The sequence below is a fragment of the Etheostoma cragini genome, chromosome 15 (genome assembly GCF_013103735.1).
Source record: "Etheostoma cragini isolate CJK2018 chromosome 15, CSU_Ecrag_1.0, whole genome shotgun sequence".
Lineage (NCBI taxonomy): Eukaryota > Metazoa > Chordata > Actinopteri > Perciformes > Percidae > Etheostoma > Etheostoma cragini.
In genome coordinates this window covers 11714292-11735024 of record NC_048421.1, presented here as the reverse complement: position 1 = coordinate 11735024, position 20733 = coordinate 11714292, and the positions used below count along the sequence as shown (strand labels likewise).

Here is a 20733-nt window from a genome sequence, read left to right as displayed (position 1 = left end):
CCCCCCCCCCCCCCCAACACACACTATCTTTTTTTGTTCTCTCCTGCAAAGAAAGAAAAGAAAAAAAAACGATTGAGTGGCAGTACACCACAAAAAACAGAATCCTGAGAAGACAATAAGATAATCCAGCATCACTGCATAGTGAGTAGTGTTGGGACTAACATGTTACAATTTAACATGTTATAGTAACTCAGTTACATTTGGCAAAAAGTAGTACTTAAATGCACTTAGTACTTAAGTGAAAGGCTTGTTACATCGTTGTTATCTCCTCCATTTATATTTTTTTGAGGTCGCTGTTTCATTGACTTCAACATTTACATAGACATTCAATGTATGTTAATTCCTGTGGCACCCCTGTCATGTTGACCAAAAAGTTGCCCAGTGTATCGCCACCATAATTGATGATTTAACAGACAGCAGCTGGCTGACATTATTGACTGTTTCAAATGACACCAGAACCACAAAAAGGTCCTTGGGCACATAATTGAGCAAAAAAAAAAAAAAGGGTCCAGCAGTATGCGAGATTAGCTGCGGACAGACAGATACACAATCACACATGGCTGAACACATGACAGACGGAGATAATAATAACAGTATTAAAATGAAAGCAATAAGCACATTACCAATGGCATTAGGGATGCACGATATATCGACATTTACATCAGTATTGTCCACCGATGAGCAAAACTGACTTAATGTCAAGAACCAATGATTATTTCCATCTAGCTGCCATTCTGTGTTTCGTGGTGGCGCTGGTTTGTTTTTTTGCTCTTTTGGCCACATAGATTTGATAATCAAAAGTTAACATTGCTTTTTGGTAGAAGTAATCAGTAAAGTAATTTAGTTACTTTTTAATGAGGTAACTAGTAACTAACTGATTACTATTGTTTAGTATCTAGCGCAACACTGATGAGTGTAAATATAAAATATAAAGCCAGAGGACTTGACCGAGTGATAAGTTAGTGGGGCTGTACAGAGTTGGATAGCCTATTTTTGTTTTAAACCCAAGTAATAACTGACAAAGCAAGTTTGGTAGCTTCACATAGGTCGCATTTCTACCACAAAAGTTTGTTTTAATCTTGTTGCTGCTTTTATCTTAAAAGGCCATGTATGCTTTCCCTCATAAAAAATATAATAAAATACTTCCCACAGGTTCCTACCAACTCATTAAATTGTATGGCTCTGTTCCAAATTGGGCTCTTTGAAAACTAATAATAATTACTTTGCTTTAATGAGGCATCTAATTTACTAGACTTGATGTACTGTAGTCTGTCAAAGTCCATGTAATACAAACATCTAAATCAATCATGTGATGCCAAATGGGTTTTTCCCCCCAAAAATTTAGTGTGATCAACAGGATAACACTGGTGCGTGATGCTTTGTTGTCACCTTTCATGAATGGCCTCTTAAATTAAAATTAAAATAAATTTAAATGAGATTTGTTTATGGTGTTTATTCTTGCTGTGAATTAAGACATATTAACTATGTGTGATTTGGTGTTTTTACAACTACAATCAGGCTCTAATTCAATTAAAACAATTGGGGCTGTTTTGTCCCTGAAATGGTATTTAGACAACTTGAGTGCTGTGAATGCAAGTAATGATGGGATTAAAAACCTTCCATTGTTTGCAAAAACATTACGACCAAGTCCAAAAGGCTGATTTAATAAAAATGTTAGGTTTCTCTGAAAGGGTGTGTGGTAGTCAACAGGCTAACATAAAATAATATAAGGATCCATACAGATAAAACTTACACTACAAAACACCACAAGGTATATATAGGGCTGTGCAATAATCTAATCGCAATGACTCTTTGTGCGGTTATATAACCGCAAAAATTGCAATTTAAGTAAACAAAAAGATGTGCTGTGTGCACTGCAGTTTCCACTTTGTAACACCCGTCACATTACCGAAAGTATTAATTACGGATAAAGCCACCGTGTCTAAAGAAGCTTGGTGTTTATGTTTAACTCACTTTACATCATCTTTGCTGTCTCTTTTTCCCCTCAATCTCTTGTTTTTATTTCTTTTATATATATATATATTTATAAAAAATAAATTAAGTTTACAAAATGTGTTTTTTATTAATTGAAAAGATCAAAATAAACAAGAGAAGCTTTTTATTAAATTAAACCAGAAATGCACTGAAAAAAATAAACCAGAGAGCGAGTTCATAGAGTTGGCTAAATCTCACCATTCATCCATCTTGTCAAAACATTAATAGGCTGTGATGATAGGTTGTCAGCTAGCCCCTTTGCCAACAAACTAGCTAAGTGCTTCTGGCTCTGCTTGCAGGCATGAACTGTGAGTTTTGGTGCTTGTATGTGTTAGAAAAATAAGACATTTCTACTCAACAACATAAATATCACGGTCAAATTAAACAAACATTACAGGACTGAGCTTCATTTCAACTAAATAGTCACCATTTGAAGGATCAGGCAATGTATGTGCTCTTAAAAACCAACTCTGGCTGGTCAGAAAATGCACAGGGAGAAGGGAGATGGCCTGTGGCAGAGGCAAACAGCAAATACCCAGTGTCCCAGAAACATTGTTAGGACACGGGCACAACTAGGCACCTAATCAACTGGCTCAAGTTAACATCACACTGGAAACAGGCCATCAGGATGTCCTTGTTGTTAAACCCACACTGCTGTTGCAGAGGGATACATGGCCAATATGCAAACATGCGTGGTGGTGTACAGATAAATTCCTATCATGAGAATGGTGAATTGCACATCAACTTTTAATAATAAGAGGTGACATAGCTAGCCATTTTAATCTTAAGCACGGAATATGGCTGCACACCTCTGAACTTCTGTAACTCGGTGCATACCGCACGTTTCATTTCAACATGGTGGGCTGAGAAGACTGGCCGAGCAAACATCTGTATGATTCTTGATGTAGAGACCAAAGGGAAAGCCAAATGGCCTAGCATTTGTGGTAAAAGCCACTACACTAGGAAAAGAAGAGGCATTTTGCTGGAGGGTGTGAAAAAACATGAAATTGCTTTGTCAAAGCTGAAAAAAATGGTCTCATTGAAAGAGCAGGGCCCTATGAAATGTGTTTTACTTTTTTCAAATTCTGTGTTTTCGGATTTGTTTTTAGCCCTTTCAGATTTTCTTTTCTTTTCACTTCTAAGCATTATTGACCTTTAAAAACTCAGTGATACTGATACTGATTATTTAAACTGTTAATATATTCTACAAAGCACATTCAGAATTACCCAAAAAAAAGCTTAGGGTGCTCACCTATAACAATGTTGAGGACACTGCGATCTCGGTTGTCAGAGGTTTTGTCGACGACAACAAGGATTTTCTTTCCACGGATCTCTAGCAGCATTTTTTGCATGTGCTGGTCAAAGACCTGCGGCAGGTGGGTCTGCCTGCGTCTCCCTGCTTGCAATTTTTAACAAGAAACGGACGTATCCTCTTCATTGTCTCAAGCGGTATGTCAGCTTCAGCACACATTACAACAAAATCTTCCAAACTCACGCCTTGCACCCACTGATTTTTTTGTTTCTACATTTCTACGCTTGTTGTTTTGAACTTAAAAATAAAGAGGAAGTAAAAAAAAAAGTTTATTTAATACGTCATCAAAATATATGCAAACTCCGTACGATTCCGCGTGTATCAGAGAATTCTGTTTTCATGTGTAGATTCCGTCCACATTTTCCACATCACGGAAATCATAGGGCCCTAAAAGAGTTTTTATAACATTGAGCCAGAATGTTACCGTTACTAATTTCAACTTAGAGGTAAATTACAGTAACTATATACACAGAGAGTACACAAATGCAATGTTTGGTAGTATGTCGATGTTTACCATGGATGTGTTCACTACTAGTGCCAGGCCGCCTACTGTCCTTTTCTTCCGCTCTTCTTCTTGCTTATACACAGATTTTGTTTCTACACCCCCTGGCGTTTTGGAGAATACTGCAACGAACAATGCGTTAAGAATGAACATCTCCATGCATGCTCGCGCGCTATCTATAAAGGCCAGCGCCACGATTTTACGCACAAGCATAAACAAAGCTTTAAATAGGTAAGGAGCCTGCCAGTTTGCCATTATTTCTACACAACCAACTAGCAGCATTATCCGAAAGTTGTTAGACAGCTTATCAAGATGAGTGACAAGTGTTGGGGTGTGAACTTGTCCAAGTGAGGAGGAGGAGAAAAACCTGTATAGCTTTAATTCAGCTGGGAACATTTTTTTTATGTTAATTTAAAACCTGTCCAAAAATAAACAACTGGGAATGTTCAGGCTTGAAAGAAAGGGACTTAAGCAGGGTGACAGGATAGAGTGAGTGACATATTTACTGTTGTGATGTGTAAAGCATTAGGAATGCATAAAAGTGAGGAGAAACACCTCAAACATGCCCAAACTAAATGAAAAACTTCTGAGAGTAGCTGCAGTGGCTTTTCAGAGATTTTGTTATAAGCTGTCCCATTGCACCAAGAGCTATTTTTACAGCAAATACCCATGAGAGCGAGGGAGAACAGAACTGAGTTGAAGCAAAGCCACTGGCACTCAACTTTGATCATTTCCCATCTCCCTCAAAGTGCTTTAATTTCTTTTTTGGAGTGTATCTTTAAAAGAGTATTAACAAGAATCAAATTTCACGCAGACAGAGGTCATGTTTAATGTGAGAGCTCAGGACAACACAGGCACTGTTGGAAAACGGGGGTGTTTTGGGGTGGTGGGGTGGGGGGCACTGGCATTTGCGCAGAACATTTCCTTTACAATGAAAACAATCTAACCAACTGCAGCACTCAGAGGAATTCACCTCCCATCCCCCACACCCCACCTCCCCTCCTCCACAACCACCACCATTAAATTACCATATCAAAGCCCTGAGTTCAGAGCAAGTCTTCTCTTTCAAGAATGGGAGCGAGGCAGAGGGAGGGAGGGGGAGAGGACAAGACCGAGGCAGTAAGAGTAGACCCAAGACCGAGTTTGCTTTTATCCTTGTTCAGTGTGTGCGTATGTGTGTAAGAGACGTAGTGTGTATGTGAGTGCCAACACAAGTGTATGTTTGTTAGTGAAAAAAAGACCGCAGAAAATCTGTGGAGATACTAGAGGACTACTGATTGGGTCTTCCAGAAGCAGCACTGAAGAGAAGTCAATTCACATTCCACAGGCACATAATGGGGCCTGCAGGGGGTCTGATGGAGTAGCAGAGAAATGCCAAAGCAGGTACACAGCGCAGTTAGGAGGGCACTATGTGGCAGATGGACAGCAGAGTACAGGCAAAGCCTAAGATCTCTATATCTCATAGTTGGCATATTCTCCTCAAGCCTTAATCTTTTGTTAACCTACCTCTATGCATTGGGTGTTTTTCTGCTCAGCTTACTGTAGGAGTACTCACACACCCTCTCTCTAGTTTGCTGGGGGACTAAATGTAAAAATCAAAGTGAATGGCATTAGGATAAATAAGCCCACTGGTTGCCTGGGAAACAGTGTAGCCTGCCCCACTCACTCAAGCCTAGCCTTTACTTTTGTCCAATCACTGGAGAGCAATAATACATTATTGACAGAGGGCCACAACAGGCAGCAGTGCAGCATTTTCAAATTGTATTTGAACAAGAGAGGGTTTTGCGGTTAGAAGATACCCAAGGAAAGTGGAAGAGAAAAAAGCACACAGAAAGACAAGAATGGAGAGAGACTGCCAGAGTGAGAAGATTCAACAATGCACCCCATTTACACTACCATAACCATCAATCTACCATCCATTCCAGGCCTGCGCCTTTGAACCACACAAAAAGCTGACTCGAATAGATAACAAGATGAGAATAGGTTGCATGTTTACTTTGACTAATTTTATGAATAAGAGCAAGTCTAAGATATTTACAATAATGTCCATTAGATCATTTGTATTTAAGCATTATTCATCAATACAGTGTCAGCAGTATTTCTTGTTGCTTTTTATGTTGTTTGGATGTAGGTACTGCATTGCTAGGTATATCAATATATACACAATTAACATACACTGTGTGGTGTAGTGGTTATAACAGTGTGGGAGAAAAGATCATTTTTGTATTAAATAGCATAACAGTGTAAATGTAAAGCAATATTACCCATCTGGAGATTTTCATACCTGTCGTCACATTGCAGGGCATGAACTTTCTTTTGGGATCAGGTTTGATTTTTTAATCTAATCATTTAGATATGATACTTTGCAGTAGTGGTATTTTATTATTACAGTGTTTCCCCTACCATTATATTTATTATTTATAATAAATAAATAAATAAATACATGTATATAGGAAATAAGGAAGTACAGGAAATAAACTTGACATTTTGAAACATAATTTCCCTCAATCTCGTATCGTTTATCTTACATAGACATTGCATTGTTCACTTCCGAAGTTGCGGCATAACACATTTCCAAGAACACAACAACAGTAGAGAGGCCCCTATTGGGAAATTCTGTGCCGATACAATGTTTAAAATAAAAAAATATGGCCAATAGCTGATGTTTTTGTTATTATCCCTTTTGTTCCAAGGAAACAAATAACAACAGAAAAATAACTGTTAACTGAATGATCAAAAATTCAACAATACAAACATATGACCCCATTTCCACCTGGTATTAAGATCCGATCTGAATGATCAGATCCCGAGCGGACAGCTCTAAGTAGAATTGAAAAGGCTCTCAGGACACATTGATGACAAATTGAGATTTGATCTCAAAAAACGAAACAGCAGTGAGAATGGAAATGTGTCCTGTGTCCACATTAAAGACCACCTACTCAACTATGATTGGAAATACATACTCATTCAAAGTGTTTCTTATATCAGAGCAGTGGCTGTTTTATACAGCCCCGTCCCCCTCATGGTGCCAAATATTTTCATACATCTTATACATTTATCCTAACCTTTATCCTTAAAGAGATATTCTTCATGTGCAGTGATAGATAAAAATATAGGTTAACACTCATGAGTAGTCTTGTGTTCATCATTATACATGTATTATTAGCCTTTTGTAGAACCAAACCTATGGAGGGTTAGTAGTATGTGACACTTGTGCATAATATATTTAGTACCCCTAAAATTGCATTTGGCCCCAGACCGACCCCTCCATTTGAAACTGTTTAGAACCGCCACAGTGTCACAGAAACCACTAAGTAAATTGTGTGTTGTGTATACTTCACGTTCTACTACCATGTAGGAACACACGTACCTAGAGCTGTCTACTTGTGATTGGATCGCTTAGAATGATGTTAAAACCAGGTCAGAAGGGGGCCTCTGAAACAGCCTTTTATATGACTTTCTTTGTAATGAAAAAGAGGCTACTGTTGTCCTAGTCTGACCACAAAGACACAACATTTAGCCAGTGCAAAATTGATGCGACACACTTAGACATCGGCCTACTGCCATTGGCAAATACTATCTTGTTTTCAGGCTGATGAATCAGTGCATCCCTAAACATCGTCCAAAGGAAAAACCAAAGCATTCAAATATATATTTAAGTTCTTTTAAAGAGCCGAACATCAGCAACTTTGTGGCCAAAGCAACACCTGGACCACCAGGGAAGCACAGGAGCTGACTGAGTAAAACCGTGGTCAAACCAGCTGGCATTAAAGTTATGTTGTTTTTCCATTAATGGTACCAGCCCCGTCCTCCTTTTTCCATTGCAGATTAGTACCACCATTAGGACACACACAGAGAACGTCGAAGTTGTGTTGCTTTTGATTTTCAGCATGTGGCCGTTTGCCAGAAGACAAATTAGTTTCAAAAGAAGCTGGAGACAGCAAAAAAAGAAAAGAAATGCTGGCTAAACGATTTAAACACGGTAGGTTTGTTCAGGACACCACTGTCTTTTGCTAGCAACGATGACGCAATGATTAGTGACACTGCTCACCAACCAATCAGTAATCTGCAAACCGACACCTTTTGGTATCACCTCAGCTCACTTAGAACATTGACTGAGGTGATAATAATAAAAAAAAGTAGCTGTTATCAAGTACCAGGGACTTTTTATCAAAATAAAAAACCGAAAAAAAGGCGAATAGAGTCAAGACGAGTAGATACCATGTAGTGGAAAAACGCCATAAAATGCATTTTAGCTGTCATCATCACCTCCCAGACAGGTGAGCAAGAGGAAACACTGAATATAGTTTATACTGCTGGGACATTCAAATAACTGTAAGAGCCTGTTGGTTACACTATTCACATAGTTTTTCAGATAACTCTTTATCATATGAAATGGATATTGACAGGAATGCAGAAAGGTAAAACAACATTTTTTTTACCTTCAGGTAAAAAAAAGGTACTTCAGGTAAAATGGAAAACAACATTATGATAAATAAAGAAGTGAACTCAGAGTTGTTAGCTTGCTCTGCCAAAAGTTCTTTTGTCTGACTTAAGTTTCAAAGGCACCGATCCACTAAGATTAGTTTCAGCTGGTCAATGTGAAGTCTGGACAGCAGCCACAAATAAGTCAAGTTTCTATAATTACTAGGCCAAAATAAAAAACTGTGATGCATATTTAGAATGATCCGGAACCAAAGCATACCCAATACACTACAACTAAATGGGTTCTATAATAATTAAAATGAATATTCAATCGATAAAGTTTTCTGCAAGGCCATTGAAAAAGTAACTTGGTGCCAGGGAAACTGGAACAAAAGGCACACTACTCTCAACACTAGGTTACAACCTGTGCAGACTGGAGAACACAAAGAACGAGTGAAGTAGAAACTTACCCGTCTTCTCTTTGATCTCACAGAGAACGCTGAAGAGGGCTGGCTTCATTCTGTGACAGTTCAGGGCATGCTTCCTGTAAGAGAGAAGAGGGAATAAGAGTGGGAGAGAGCGAGGAGGATTACAATAAACAGACCTCCATCTCAAGTCATTCCATGTCCTCCCCCATAAAACAGGTAGAGGAGTTGTATGTATTATGCATACAGCATTTCAAGAGTGTAGTGAAACACAGAACAGAGCCATGTTGTTTAAAAGGCATTTTCAACTGCCAAATGCCATTGTCATTGCAGAAACAACCCCGATGCGTCAATCTGAACTAGCAAGAGTAATGTTGTCATTTGGATGCTTTGCACTGTGGGACAGGTAATGATGCCAAACCTCAAGGTCATCATTACTGAGCACCATATTCCAAAGTTATTACACAGCAATCTAATTTCTACCTCTTACACAAGGACTTGTTCCATAAAATAAGATGGTGAGTTGATAGAGAGGATTAGGATTAAGTTGCGATTATAATTTAATCAGACACATTATCTTTATTGCCAGACAGGCTAATAGCAATTAAAGGAGAAAGGGCAAAACTTCTAAAGTTCCCTGTAATCAAATTAGAACACCTTAGCAAGAAAATCTCTTGCTAATACACATCCATGCACCCACAAACGCCCATACAGCTCACTTGTGTATTCAAATTTGTAAAACTGGAATGCTGTAGTAAAGCCCAATTCTTAATACAACTCTGAATGACTTGGGCGTTATCTACTATACTTACTGATTGTGCACACCAATTAGATCAGAGAGGGGTAATGCTGAGTACATATACAACTGTGTTTTAAAGTAATGTCTTTCACATTCAAAAACGTACGAAAGGCACACATAACAAAAACATCTAACTGCATGCAATACAAGCATGCTACACCCGTGTAGCTTATGTTCCTCCAGTATTGTTGTGATTGTCAGAGAGGTGTTGTTTAACTCAGTTACTGTGTGGCCATAGTTTGCAAATGTTGCAGTTGTTGTTACATTGCATCATCTTGTTAAAAATGTTTCTGGAAATGTGTGCATCCCCTGTATTTTAATGACTAGCTCTATAGATGAAAAAAAACAAGCATATTGATGTGTTCTGTGGAGAGTTTTAGAAATCACAACAGGCATCATTTACTGCTAAATCTATATGGGTGACAAAAGGAGAAAGTGCCACATATAGTTCAGCTGAAAAACAAAACCACCATGAGGCCTCCGTTTCTGATGAGCATAATTTTGGGAAATATGAAAAACCTGAAAATCACCCTGAAATAAAGACATACCATTACTAACAACACAAACACAACCACAGATGAACATGATTTGGCTACACCTGACCTCAACACCAATTCCAGTTGTGAATGTCCACTGCAGTATTAATGAGGGGACTATGGGGACCAGCAAATAGTGCTCCTACTGTATGCGCCACGAAAGACTGCCTTTCTGCGAGAATACTCTATGAGGCAGTATCATGTAAAGATATATTTGTCTAACATTAACTATGTCATTTTGTCCACCAATTCTGTCACTGCTGGATTGAGTTGGGGGGAGGGCTGCCTTTAGCATGGAGGGTATGAGCAGGAGGGGGAGAAGGAGGTGCTCATGCGGTCCTGTACTGACCTGTGCTGGAAGTTGAGTGGCAGGCCACCCCCTGCCATGCCCCCCCCTGCTCTCCCTCCCTCTGTGGGGTCGTCTGATCCACCCCAATGCGCCGGCGATTCCTCTGGCCAGCATCTGAACATATGGCGACAGGGTGAGAGGATGAGGGTGGATGGTGCGCAGGAAGTGTACTCTGCAACACCAAGTTCTTGCGCTGCCCTGACCACTCCCCATCCCAACACACTGCCACCCTGCACGACAAGGGCGTAATGCTCATATGTGAGCCATCACACATTAACCATGTTAACATGACCCATGACCAAGGAAAAGTTGGTGTGACAAACTTAAATTGGAGTTAAGTATGATGTTGATAAAGAATGTACATTTTAAGTCAAACCAACTGTTAAAATTTACGAAAACTATTTCTAACAACAAAAAGTTGTTACAATTAGTGTAGTCGTGAATTCGGGTTGTTTTTCCTTTAAACAATGAACCTGAGAAGCAAATTAGCAAAAAGCCTGACAACTCCACACTTCCGCAAGTTGGTCCATCAACTAACTCTAAAAACATAATGTTCAGAAGAAGAGTATTGTGTTGTCATAACAGTCTTAAATGATTTATTCATGCTATACACATGACACCAGCAACGTTTTGGGCTGTACATGCCCCACAATTTGCATCAAGTCCACTGAACTGCCAGCAGGCTGCGTTCTTTTTAGTATTATTCCTGCTCATACATGGCATGAAGAGGACATGCTCTGAGTGGGAGTTTAGATCAATACAAGCATACAGCAAGGACACCTCTGGCACTTCCAAAGCCTCCACACCCTTAGTTTTTAAGAATTGCATGTTAACATCTAATAATAGACAGCTACATGATTGCCTACACTGTAATTGGCCCGTTAAATCCACATTTTTGAAATTGACATTGTTTCACTATGGTACAACGTTTTTTAAATGGTCTTCACAAATCATAAAGAAGAAAAAGACTGGGAGAAGAAGAAAAATAAAACACTGCAATAAATATTCCAAAGCAAAATTTTATGCACGTGTCAATGAGAAAAGGCCGGATTAAGTCCTCAAAGTTGTTCCGAAGAAAAGGTAATATCCCCAGTGTTCATAGGCTGCTGGTATAGCATCATCCCTCCCCCTCACCACCATCTCATTAATAGAAACTCGATTTGTGGACAGCTGCACTCGCGTACACATTATAGCAGAATTGATTGCACCCAGCACACAATGAAAAGGATGAACACCAGGGAGGGAGGGAGTGAAAGAGGAGTGAATTAATTAAGAGAACCAGGTGGTCAAATGTTGGGTGGAAAATCACTAGCTAATGACACATCACACTGTGGCCACAGTCTTGCAGTGGACGGTTGTCTTTTGTTGAAATACTGTCGCTTTATCCGGAACTGACCTTATGCTCCGTGAGCCACATGGCAAATGAGTGCGGGTCAGTTGCTGACTGCAATTCATACTCCTCACAATAATTATACATAAAATACCTAACACAAACATGAAGTGACAAATCATATGAATGGATGATTGCTGTCATCACACAGAGAGCACTGGGCTGATGCGTGGACAACACAGTAATCCTTACCCTTCCCATAATTATCAGCTCATTTGCATTTCAATGACTAATGTTATCGACATTCATTTGACGTTGAGCATTTGAGCTTACGTGTTACAATTAGACAAATTAATTTGCCATATTATGATTAGTAATATGTGAAAGCTTTGGCAAAATGACCAGACTACATTGTTTTACTCCGATAGCAACTTAAAACATGTACAATCTCAGAAAGGATTGTTGCCGTACTACTTGGTAGTTTTGATAATTAGTGTAAAAAGGTAAATTCTGCGTCACTAATGGGATATGTATGAGCCAAGGGGAAGATGACAAAAACTCCCGAAAAAGATTTGTTTTCTTTATGCATGGATAGATGAAAGTACAAAACATACTACTTATGCCCTAGCTACTCTGTTTATTTTTTTAAACCAAGAGAGCCAATTAGGCAAGTGGTTGTGCATTATATATAAACCATTGTCACCGACTTAATAGGGAATTTGAACTTTTTCATGTAACACTTCCTTGATATACCAATTAAGATAAACGTTATTGCCCTTTTTCAAACAAGTTCGCATGTTTACAAACTACAGAACACAATAAGGCGCGATATGAAGTAACAAAGAAGCTCATTTCAAACTACAACAGCACTGTAATGTGGGTGTTCAAGTTATTATGTATCTACATGTATTGGCAACGGATTACAATGTAACGTGAAGTTGCATTTATGTTGCAATAAGCATTACATTTACTTACGTGAACGTTTAAAAGAAAAGCTTTAGCCCTAAAGCAAAAATAAGACATATACAACGCACTTTAGCTTAGCTTTCATGTGTGGAAAATGGCTCTTCGCCCGTCTTACCTGGCCTGTGCTTCGTCCAGGCTTTCGTCGGTGATGGCCATTATTTGCTGTAAGATATCCCCTATGTCTTGTTGAGGTTGACCAAGGGACTGCTGCTTTCTGACCGAGTCTGGGTCACCGACATCGGCTTGTGCTAGTCCACCGAGTCCGGTGAGACCCGTCAGCATCCTGGTCTGGTCATCCATACTTTTAAAGAAAACTCGCCGTTTTCCTCAGTCGAAGACTACACACAAATTGCTAGCCTGTTAGCTAGCCAGCAAAGTATATTCTACGACAAATCATGCAACACGTCTTACCGTACCTGACAGCAACGACTAGAAAATAGTAAAGGGTTGTTTTCATAAAACAGACCGCACAAACACGCTTTACATTTACTTGTGTTTTTTTGCCTCAAGTTAATAAACGCGGCCAGGCTAACGCTAGCTAACTACCGAGTGAAAAGCAGCTAGGTTAGTAGCCGTAGCCCAGCAGAAGAGCAGCAGGGACACACATGCACAGACTGTGTGAGCTTGCCAACAGCGCCTCGCACATTTTCGAAATTCAAAATTGAAAACGATATATATATATATATCTATATATATCAATAGACGAACACTCTTGTCCTAAAAATAAAACTCTTCAATTCAAAAAAAGAAATACTACACGAATGCAGCGACTAAGCTTCCGGACCGACTGGCTCCAATCAAAAATTCCCTACCAAAACAGACTAAGGTTTGCCGTTTGCCATTGTTGTTGATGTCGCGCGAGTATGTGGGACGTTCTGGGCTGCGCGAGCAGTGTGCGTCGCGTGACCATTGAACTCCGTAGCACCACAGAGCGCGGTCTTGCGGGTGGGTTAATCGGTGGCTATACTATTGGGCAATAGAAATCCAATTGATACGTTTCAATATTAGCTGGTGCAATGCTGGTAACAATGCCTTAATATTAATTTTGTAACACAGCGTTCAACCTTATAACTGTATTACTCCTCCAAGTGACTAGAACCTCCTCTTGTACGGCCTTTACAGATGGATAGCCCCTTACGTCATCAGCATTGCTTGTCCTATTATAATTGGTTCAAGACATTTTTTCATTAATATAAGGTGAGATTATCTACTTAACAAAACGTTTTTCTAAACAAAAATGAATGTTTGTAGGCATTTGAAGGACTGGGATGGTGTGCTATATGAGCTTTTAACAAGCTGCAAGCTTACACACACGTGTAAATATTACACTAGTATACACAAGGTGCCGTTACACACGTGTTTAAAGTTTGTTTGATCAAGTACAGAGGTGTATGAATCTCGCATGCCACAACAACCTGTCCTGTCAACCTCTGTCCTAAACCCCCTATGAATGAAACATCCCATCAGTTTTCAGTATGAAAATGTTGACAGCACAGATTGAAAACAAGTGTCCTTGTTTTTTGCAAACTTGGCAATTCTGCTGTAGTTTATCACTCAGATCAGAGAGACAGCTTTCCAAGACGAATGGCTGGCTGAATGGATGTGGAGGAGAGCTGCAGCCAGCCTTGCTGTACTGAGAAGAGATGATGGGTGTGCATGAGGGAGTAGGACCAAACTGGCAGTGGTTTATGCTGACTCTCCACACATCCATCTGCAACAATCTGTAGCTAATCAATCTCAAGTTAGAGACAACAAGAATAGAAAATACAGCAAACCTAAACAGTAATTGTTCTTTGCGTGTGCATATAGTACAAGTCACAATTCAGGCTTCTCAGTGGTTATACCAAGCAGTGGATTTTAACTCTTTAAAAAGTTATCCCTACCAACACCAAACCTACAATTTCACAAATATCACACATTAAATTATAAAAAAAACATTAATATACAATAGCAAAAGGAACCAATTTTTTCTTTATTTCTGATAATAGTGTACAAACAAGGAACCTGGCGAGCCTGGTCACAAACAAGGCACCTTTATCCAAATCCAACAGCTAAAAGAAGAACTTCTAACATGCCATTAACTTATGACAGTTCATCATAATAATAAGGTCCAGGAGTTTTAACCTAACCCCAAATCCAGCTTACTGTCAAGAGAGACCTTCCTTGAAAGTAAAAAGACCATCAACGGCTTTGTAAACTTCATGTCTTGCTGGTGGAGATTCATTTAAGGATAATTTCTGTGAAACTTCCAGTCATTTAGATGCTAAAGCTGCCCTCCTCTCACCCCACAAGCATCAAGCCTCATTTTCATCTAAATAAGAATCGATCTTTCCCGCTGTGCACCATCCTCCCTTACTCACAACTCTCACAGTCACAACCCCACTTGTCTTCTGTGCTTGTCCCCGTGCTCTCTAGTCACTCCCTTGAATACAATCACAATGAAAATTCACCACAGTCCAGGTTGTAGATCATAACTGCAGAGCACAGAAGCTAATTCACTCTTATTTATGGTTGGCAATGGGCAAAAGAGGTTCTTTCTTGTTGTAGTTATCAGAGAAAAATTAAGCATGAACATTGATGAGTAAATGGGTCCAAGAGATAGGAATGATAGCGAACAAAGCTTTGACTGACTGGTACCATGTCAAACCTTCGTTCTGCATCAGTGACCCAGCCAAATGCAAAAGATGGGGGTGAGTCACTGTGGGGGAGGGGCCTCTTCCTGAATGGTCAGGGGACACTGATGAAGTGAAATAGATGCCACACCAAAAAGAGTAAACGTGACATAGGATGTGGAAAGGATTGTAAATAAACTAGACTATAGACAAACTGTAGAAGACAATCCTTCTATAGTCTATAATCTTTAGAGTTAATGCTTTCTTGTTGTACAAGTCCATTTTTAATTGGACAATGTCTTCCGGTTTAATGACACTTTAAAATGACACCATGTATGGCGCACATGGTTCAGCTACTCTTAGCATTGTCACTTTTGCATATATTTATAAATAAGTAGTAATCAGACCACTTAAAAATGTCAGATCCATGTACATCAAATTCTAAACTATGTATTTTTTTTAAAAAGACAATCCATTTGGTTACAGAGTTTCAGGTTTTACAGGTATGAATACACTCAATTAAGACCAAACAGCAATTCAGCAAGCTTCTTGTATTGTTGTATAAACAGCCACTGCCACCTGCTGTTCAAACCATGGATTACATAAACTAGCTATATTACCAGACCTGCTGCTGAAGGCAGTGGTTTTATTTGACACAGAAACCATAATATTAGGCCTTGCTTTAGCCAATAACACAAGACAAAAAAAGACAGAGCAAATAGTTCCTAAATCACATAACATCAAAATTAACAATTACACAAATATAAGCTTTATATACAGGTCATAAAGAGTCATGGTCCGTTAGATGATTGATTGCTTGCGCTTGCCTCCTGCCTGTGACTACGTAGTTGCTGAGGGTAAAGGTGCTGCCATGAGGTCCCTTATGAAACCAGGTGAAAGATCCTGGAATCCTGCCTCTGCCACTGGTAGGAAAAAGTAATCAGAGTCAATGTTAAGTTGGCACACCATAGTTTATGCCATATTCCATAGAAAAGATGAATAAAAGCGTTACCCAATCGGCCACTGGTCTCTTTCACCAACATTTGTGTTTGCTCCTTGATGGACAGAAGCTCTGTAACCATCTTACTCTGAGCGTTCATCTACACACACAAAAAGAATAACTGATTACATCCAGTCATTAAGGGTGAGGGATAAGTACTCAGAAACTTGCTTTACCCGCTGGCTGTGTGTGCATGTGAAAAACTGTGACTTTGGAAGAAAGTAGTGTGCAAACAGGGAAAAGACGTTGCGCTAATTATGTTATCTCACATCCACTTTGTTATTATTAAGCAAAGTGAACTTCAATTGTGCGATCAGATCTGAGGTTGAATGTGAATTTATTATTTAATATAATAAATATATTGGCCCGACATCTTGGACTGTTAGGTGATGATGAGCTGATAAATATTTTCGAACTGCAGAGGATGGAGAATGTCTCCAACCTCTCAAATGTGCCAGCTTTGGTACCATCCACAAGAAGGAGAATTAAGTTTGTGGGTAGCACTTAAACTGCCCATAAATCCGAAGGATCTACGTTACGTTTCATCACTCTCACTGCACTCTGACATTCTGAGGATTTATCCTTAGCACGTGCAGGATAAAAATCAATTCACAGAAGCATAAACCTACTGGAGTTTCATTTTCAAGATTTTATAAATTAAAAGATCATATTGTGGAAAGTACTATGAGCAGGAATATAATTCAATATATTTGAAAGACAATTATTTATTAACTGAAGACTCCAGGAAATTAAATGCAGGCTGTAATGACTGGTGTTTCAGAGAGGAGGTCTTGGTGGTGAAGGAATCTAATCATGTTGTTCTGAAACCCCCCACATCACGTTAAGACCAAGCATTTACCAAATAGTTTAAAGAGGCAACCCTGGCCTTGACCTTCTTTTTACACATTGGTTGGACTTTGGATATAGAGTTATAGAGTTCTTAAACTAGTTCTCTAGAGTTCAGTTGTTTTGATATGTTAAGGATTTCTTTGATAATGAATGATATAAAAATCTGATTTCCAACATACAATCATTGCCATAGTATGAAGCTTGGGCTGTTGTCTACAGAAGACAGCGTGGTAGTCGGGTTTACTCTGTATGAAATGGTACTGTGAGGATTGGGCCACAGACGTAGAGTCTAATGATACACCTCCATGCTGACCCTGCTCCACTTTCCTGCAACATAAAAAGAGTGCATTATTGACACACAATTGAGAAGACAATATTGACACACTAACACAGTAATGCTACAGTATTTCTCAAGGACAGTTCTCATGTTTACCTTTTCAATTGCTCTGCTTTACTCGAGTGCTTGTTCAACAGGGCCTCCCAGGATTCACTTTCAGCTTGGAGCCTAAAACACAACACGGGCTGGTAAACAAATAACCTCTTGTGGTAGGTCACATCATCTGTGTTTTTAAGTTGGAATGTATGAATACTTTGTGATATTGTGACATGCCTATTAATGGCTTTCCGGACTTTTTCCATGGCTGTTTGCACTGCAGGGTCACCAGAACTGAACGCAAATAACAGAGAAGTAATCCAGTATAAAACATTCATTTATAGTAAAGAAAAAATAGATAAATAAATAAACAATATAATGCATGCAAAGTACTGAATAAACAAAAACAGCTACAATACCTTGCTTCAGTTGCAGGGAGCTGTTGACACCCTGGTTCATCGCGTAAGCTTTTGGCCAGGTATCCCCACTCTTTCTGCATTTGTTCAACTGCACCAAGGAAGACACAGAACCTTGATAAAGGAATAACTTGAACTCAATATTTCTATGACAACAATACCATTAAAAATAAAGAGCTTCATGAAATATGTACCAAATGAGGCAGTGTGGGCACTAACATTGTTTTTGAAAAGCCTCCAGTGAGGTGTCCGGCACAGACTGCAGCGAATTGTGAGTTCTTTCTAATGCCAGCTTGAGACAAAGCAGAGGTGATTAGACAGAGATCCATTAGTTTTAGAGACTAATTAAAATGAGATGCATGTTCACCGCTAAACTGATCATCTCAAACAGCCAATATCAGAGAGATGAAAAGTAACTTGTTTTGCCTGCATTTTCATTTTTTCACAATTCACTTACATTTTTACTTATGACCCTATCACACTCACCCTTATTGAAGCCTCCATCAATTTCTCAAGCCGGGTTTGCTGTGATAAGGATGGACTTATGCTCCTGCACAAAACTACATTAAACACAAAAATAGGGATTTATGTTGCAAAACAAACAAAATGGCCATTCTTTCCTGATTACAAGGCACAAGAAAGCCAAACATCTCACCCTGATATGGGTTGGTAAGTGCAGGGAGAGAGCGTCGGGTTATGGTGCCTCTCCTCCAGGATTTCCTTCGTGCAGTGGGGTTGACAGTGGGACTTGAAGGTCCCTCCGTGTTTTGTGTCTGCATTTCTAGTTTGTCTGTCTCGGGCTGTCTTTCCCCTGCATCTGATGTTTGTGAGGTGGGTGATAGGAGGTCGGTAACTTTGCGGGCAGATTTGTTTGGGGGAGCTGTGCTGGGGCTTGTAGATGAACATCTTTTTGATTTATGTTTCACCAAGTTGACCTTGGTAACGGTACAGAGATTGAACAAAGAGCAAAGTTGCAGTGACACCAACTTTATAAGACAGAATTAGCAAAAGCGTTGTTAGTTAGCTAACATTAGCTTCAGTTAAAAGGTCTTACCTCATTCTGGGTAACGTTAACGTTATCAGCAACGGCGACACTTCCGCAACTGCAAGAACATTTTATGAATTAAAGAGCCAATGATAACGTAAATTATTAGAATGTCAGTAACGTTAAATACTCTATTACTAACGTTCGCGTAACGGGCGTAGCTAGCTATGTCAGTAACATTTACTGTTAATTAATGTCGACCACACCAATAAGGAGCTTTAGGCTAAACTCAACACAGACGTAACGTCAACGCTTTACTGCATGTTCTCAATACACGCTAACAGTGCATATTAAAATCTGTTGTGGCAATCGGAAACTAAAAATAAGTAAGAAGATACAAACCATTCTTGTCCAACTTCTGAATGTTTATCCGCCATTTTTTTTTTCAAATAGTTTTCTTCACACCGCGCGCGCAAAAAGCCAAACCCCATCATCTGAGCTAAGCACCATGGGAAATGTAGTGTGAATAGCGACTGCAACCAAGGTACAAACCACCTAATTCACTAATCACTCTACTCCACTCTAGCTGTGTTCGAAAAAGTATATTGAAAAATTATTTTAAGTCGTTTGAATATAAAAATAAATAAAAATAAATAATAAATAATAAAATATCAAGTTTTTTGTTTTAATCCCAATTCCATCATGTTACATTTCACCCGAGGGTATGGTTCAACTAACCCATTCATGACATTTTACTGCTTGCGTTTGATAGTAAACCATGCATTTCCTGTTTTGGTTGCAGAGATAACAGCTACACCGTTTAGTTTGTATCAAATTTTGAGCGTACTGGCTTAAAAGAACTCTAAAATACAGACAGAAATGTCAAAAATGTCACAACTATCCCCAGTCTACCCTCCTTAAACAAAGTCATAATTTAATAACTTTATTGACCAGTTTTACTTGCGAGAGATTGTCCATTTTACTTTCATTTCAAAATATTCCTATCATGTTTGTTCTTTTGGAAAACAGATAAAAGAATCCCTCCATGAGATAGGAATTTCATGATTATCAGATTTTCTTATGTGTAAGAAATATGACTTTTCAAAATTACAGGGCATTTGTAAGGCAGCATGTGCAAGATAAAAACTATTAAAATAAGCACAACCCTATGGGGTTTCATTTAACTATTTTATAAATCAAAGATCATAAAGTGGAAAACACTATGAACAGGAATATAATTCAATATATTTAAATACAATTATTTATTAATTGAAGACTCCAGGAAATTAAATGCAGGCTGTAATGACTGGTGTTTCAAAGAGGAGGTCATGGTTGTGGAAGAATCCAATCATGAAGTCCTGACCCCCCCCTGAGCTGAATAGTTGATAAGCTAGTTCTTCTGAGTTCTGGTGCTTTGGCCTCCAGAGTTTAAGACCTTGAGCTCAACAGCCTTGACCTCCCTATGGCTTGTTTTAGTTTTTTTGCAATATAGCAGTGTCATCTGCTGATAGTATAGGTTTTGTCATAAATACTACCTAAAATGGCACTTGTTCCACACTAATTGTCACTCATGTGTTTTCCTTATCTAGTGTTAGCTAACCAACACTTAGTCAAGCTTTTCAGGGAACCGCACACCTACTTGATACATTACATGCCAATTGGTCTTTTCTTGAGTTTTCATAATTTTAGTTGCTATTCTTACTCTTACATCAGCTGATCAACTAGTTCTGGATCCATTTCATTGAGGGGCATCCTAATCTGTACACCTAGATAGAAAAGAAGTGTGTGTGTATATATATATATATATATATATACACTCACCGGCCACTTTATTAGGTACACCTGTCCAACTGCTCGTT

General features: G+C 39.0%; 2 protein-coding genes across 10 annotated transcripts in view; both read right to left on the bottom strand.

Moving 5' to 3' along the window:
* Window positions 1-13689, bottom strand: part of pbx4 (pre-B-cell leukemia transcription factor 4) — a 26698-nt gene extending 13009 nt beyond the window's left edge. The window contains exons 1-3 of one of the 7 annotated variants that reach the window (XM_034893158.1): window positions 12755-13689; window positions 10344-10457; window positions 8705-8778 (exon numbers count right to left, since the gene is read on the bottom strand). In XM_034893158.1, the coding sequence (XP_034749049.1) occupies window positions 8705-8778; window positions 10344-10457; window positions 12755-12939 (373 nt within the window). In that variant the 5' untranslated portion in view covers window positions 12940-13689. The remainder of the gene's footprint in view (window positions 1-8704; window positions 8779-10343; window positions 10458-12754) is intronic. The other 6 variants (XM_034893156.1, XM_034893157.1, XM_034893161.1 and 3 more) reach the window with 6 other exon arrangements.
* The window catches only part of LOC117957438, a 9885-nt gene continuing 1217 nt past the window's right edge, over window positions 12066-20733 (bottom strand). Inside the window, exons 1-12 of one of the 3 annotated variants that reach the window (XR_004659513.1) lie at window positions 19277-19413; window positions 18944-18992; window positions 18545-18824; window positions 18376-18449; window positions 18109-18181; window positions 17893-17980; window positions 17711-17767; window positions 17534-17605; window positions 17280-17427; window positions 16264-16351; window positions 16003-16174; window positions 12066-12079 (exon numbers count right to left, since the gene is read on the bottom strand). Coding sequence is in view for 2 of the 3 variants with exons in the window: in XM_034893171.1 (XP_034749062.1) it covers window positions 16092-16174; window positions 16264-16351; window positions 17280-17427; window positions 17534-17605; window positions 17711-17767; window positions 17893-17980; window positions 18109-18181; window positions 18376-18449; window positions 18545-18824; window positions 18944-18992; window positions 19277-19368 (1104 nt within the window). In the remaining variant the exon portion in view is untranslated. Of the gene's footprint in view, window positions 12080-15130; window positions 16175-16263; window positions 16352-17279; window positions 17428-17533; window positions 17606-17710; window positions 17768-17892; window positions 17981-18108; window positions 18182-18375; window positions 18450-18544; window positions 18825-18943; window positions 18993-19276; window positions 19416-20733 lie in introns of those variants that run through there. The other 2 variants (XM_034893171.1, XM_034893172.1) reach the window with 2 other exon arrangements.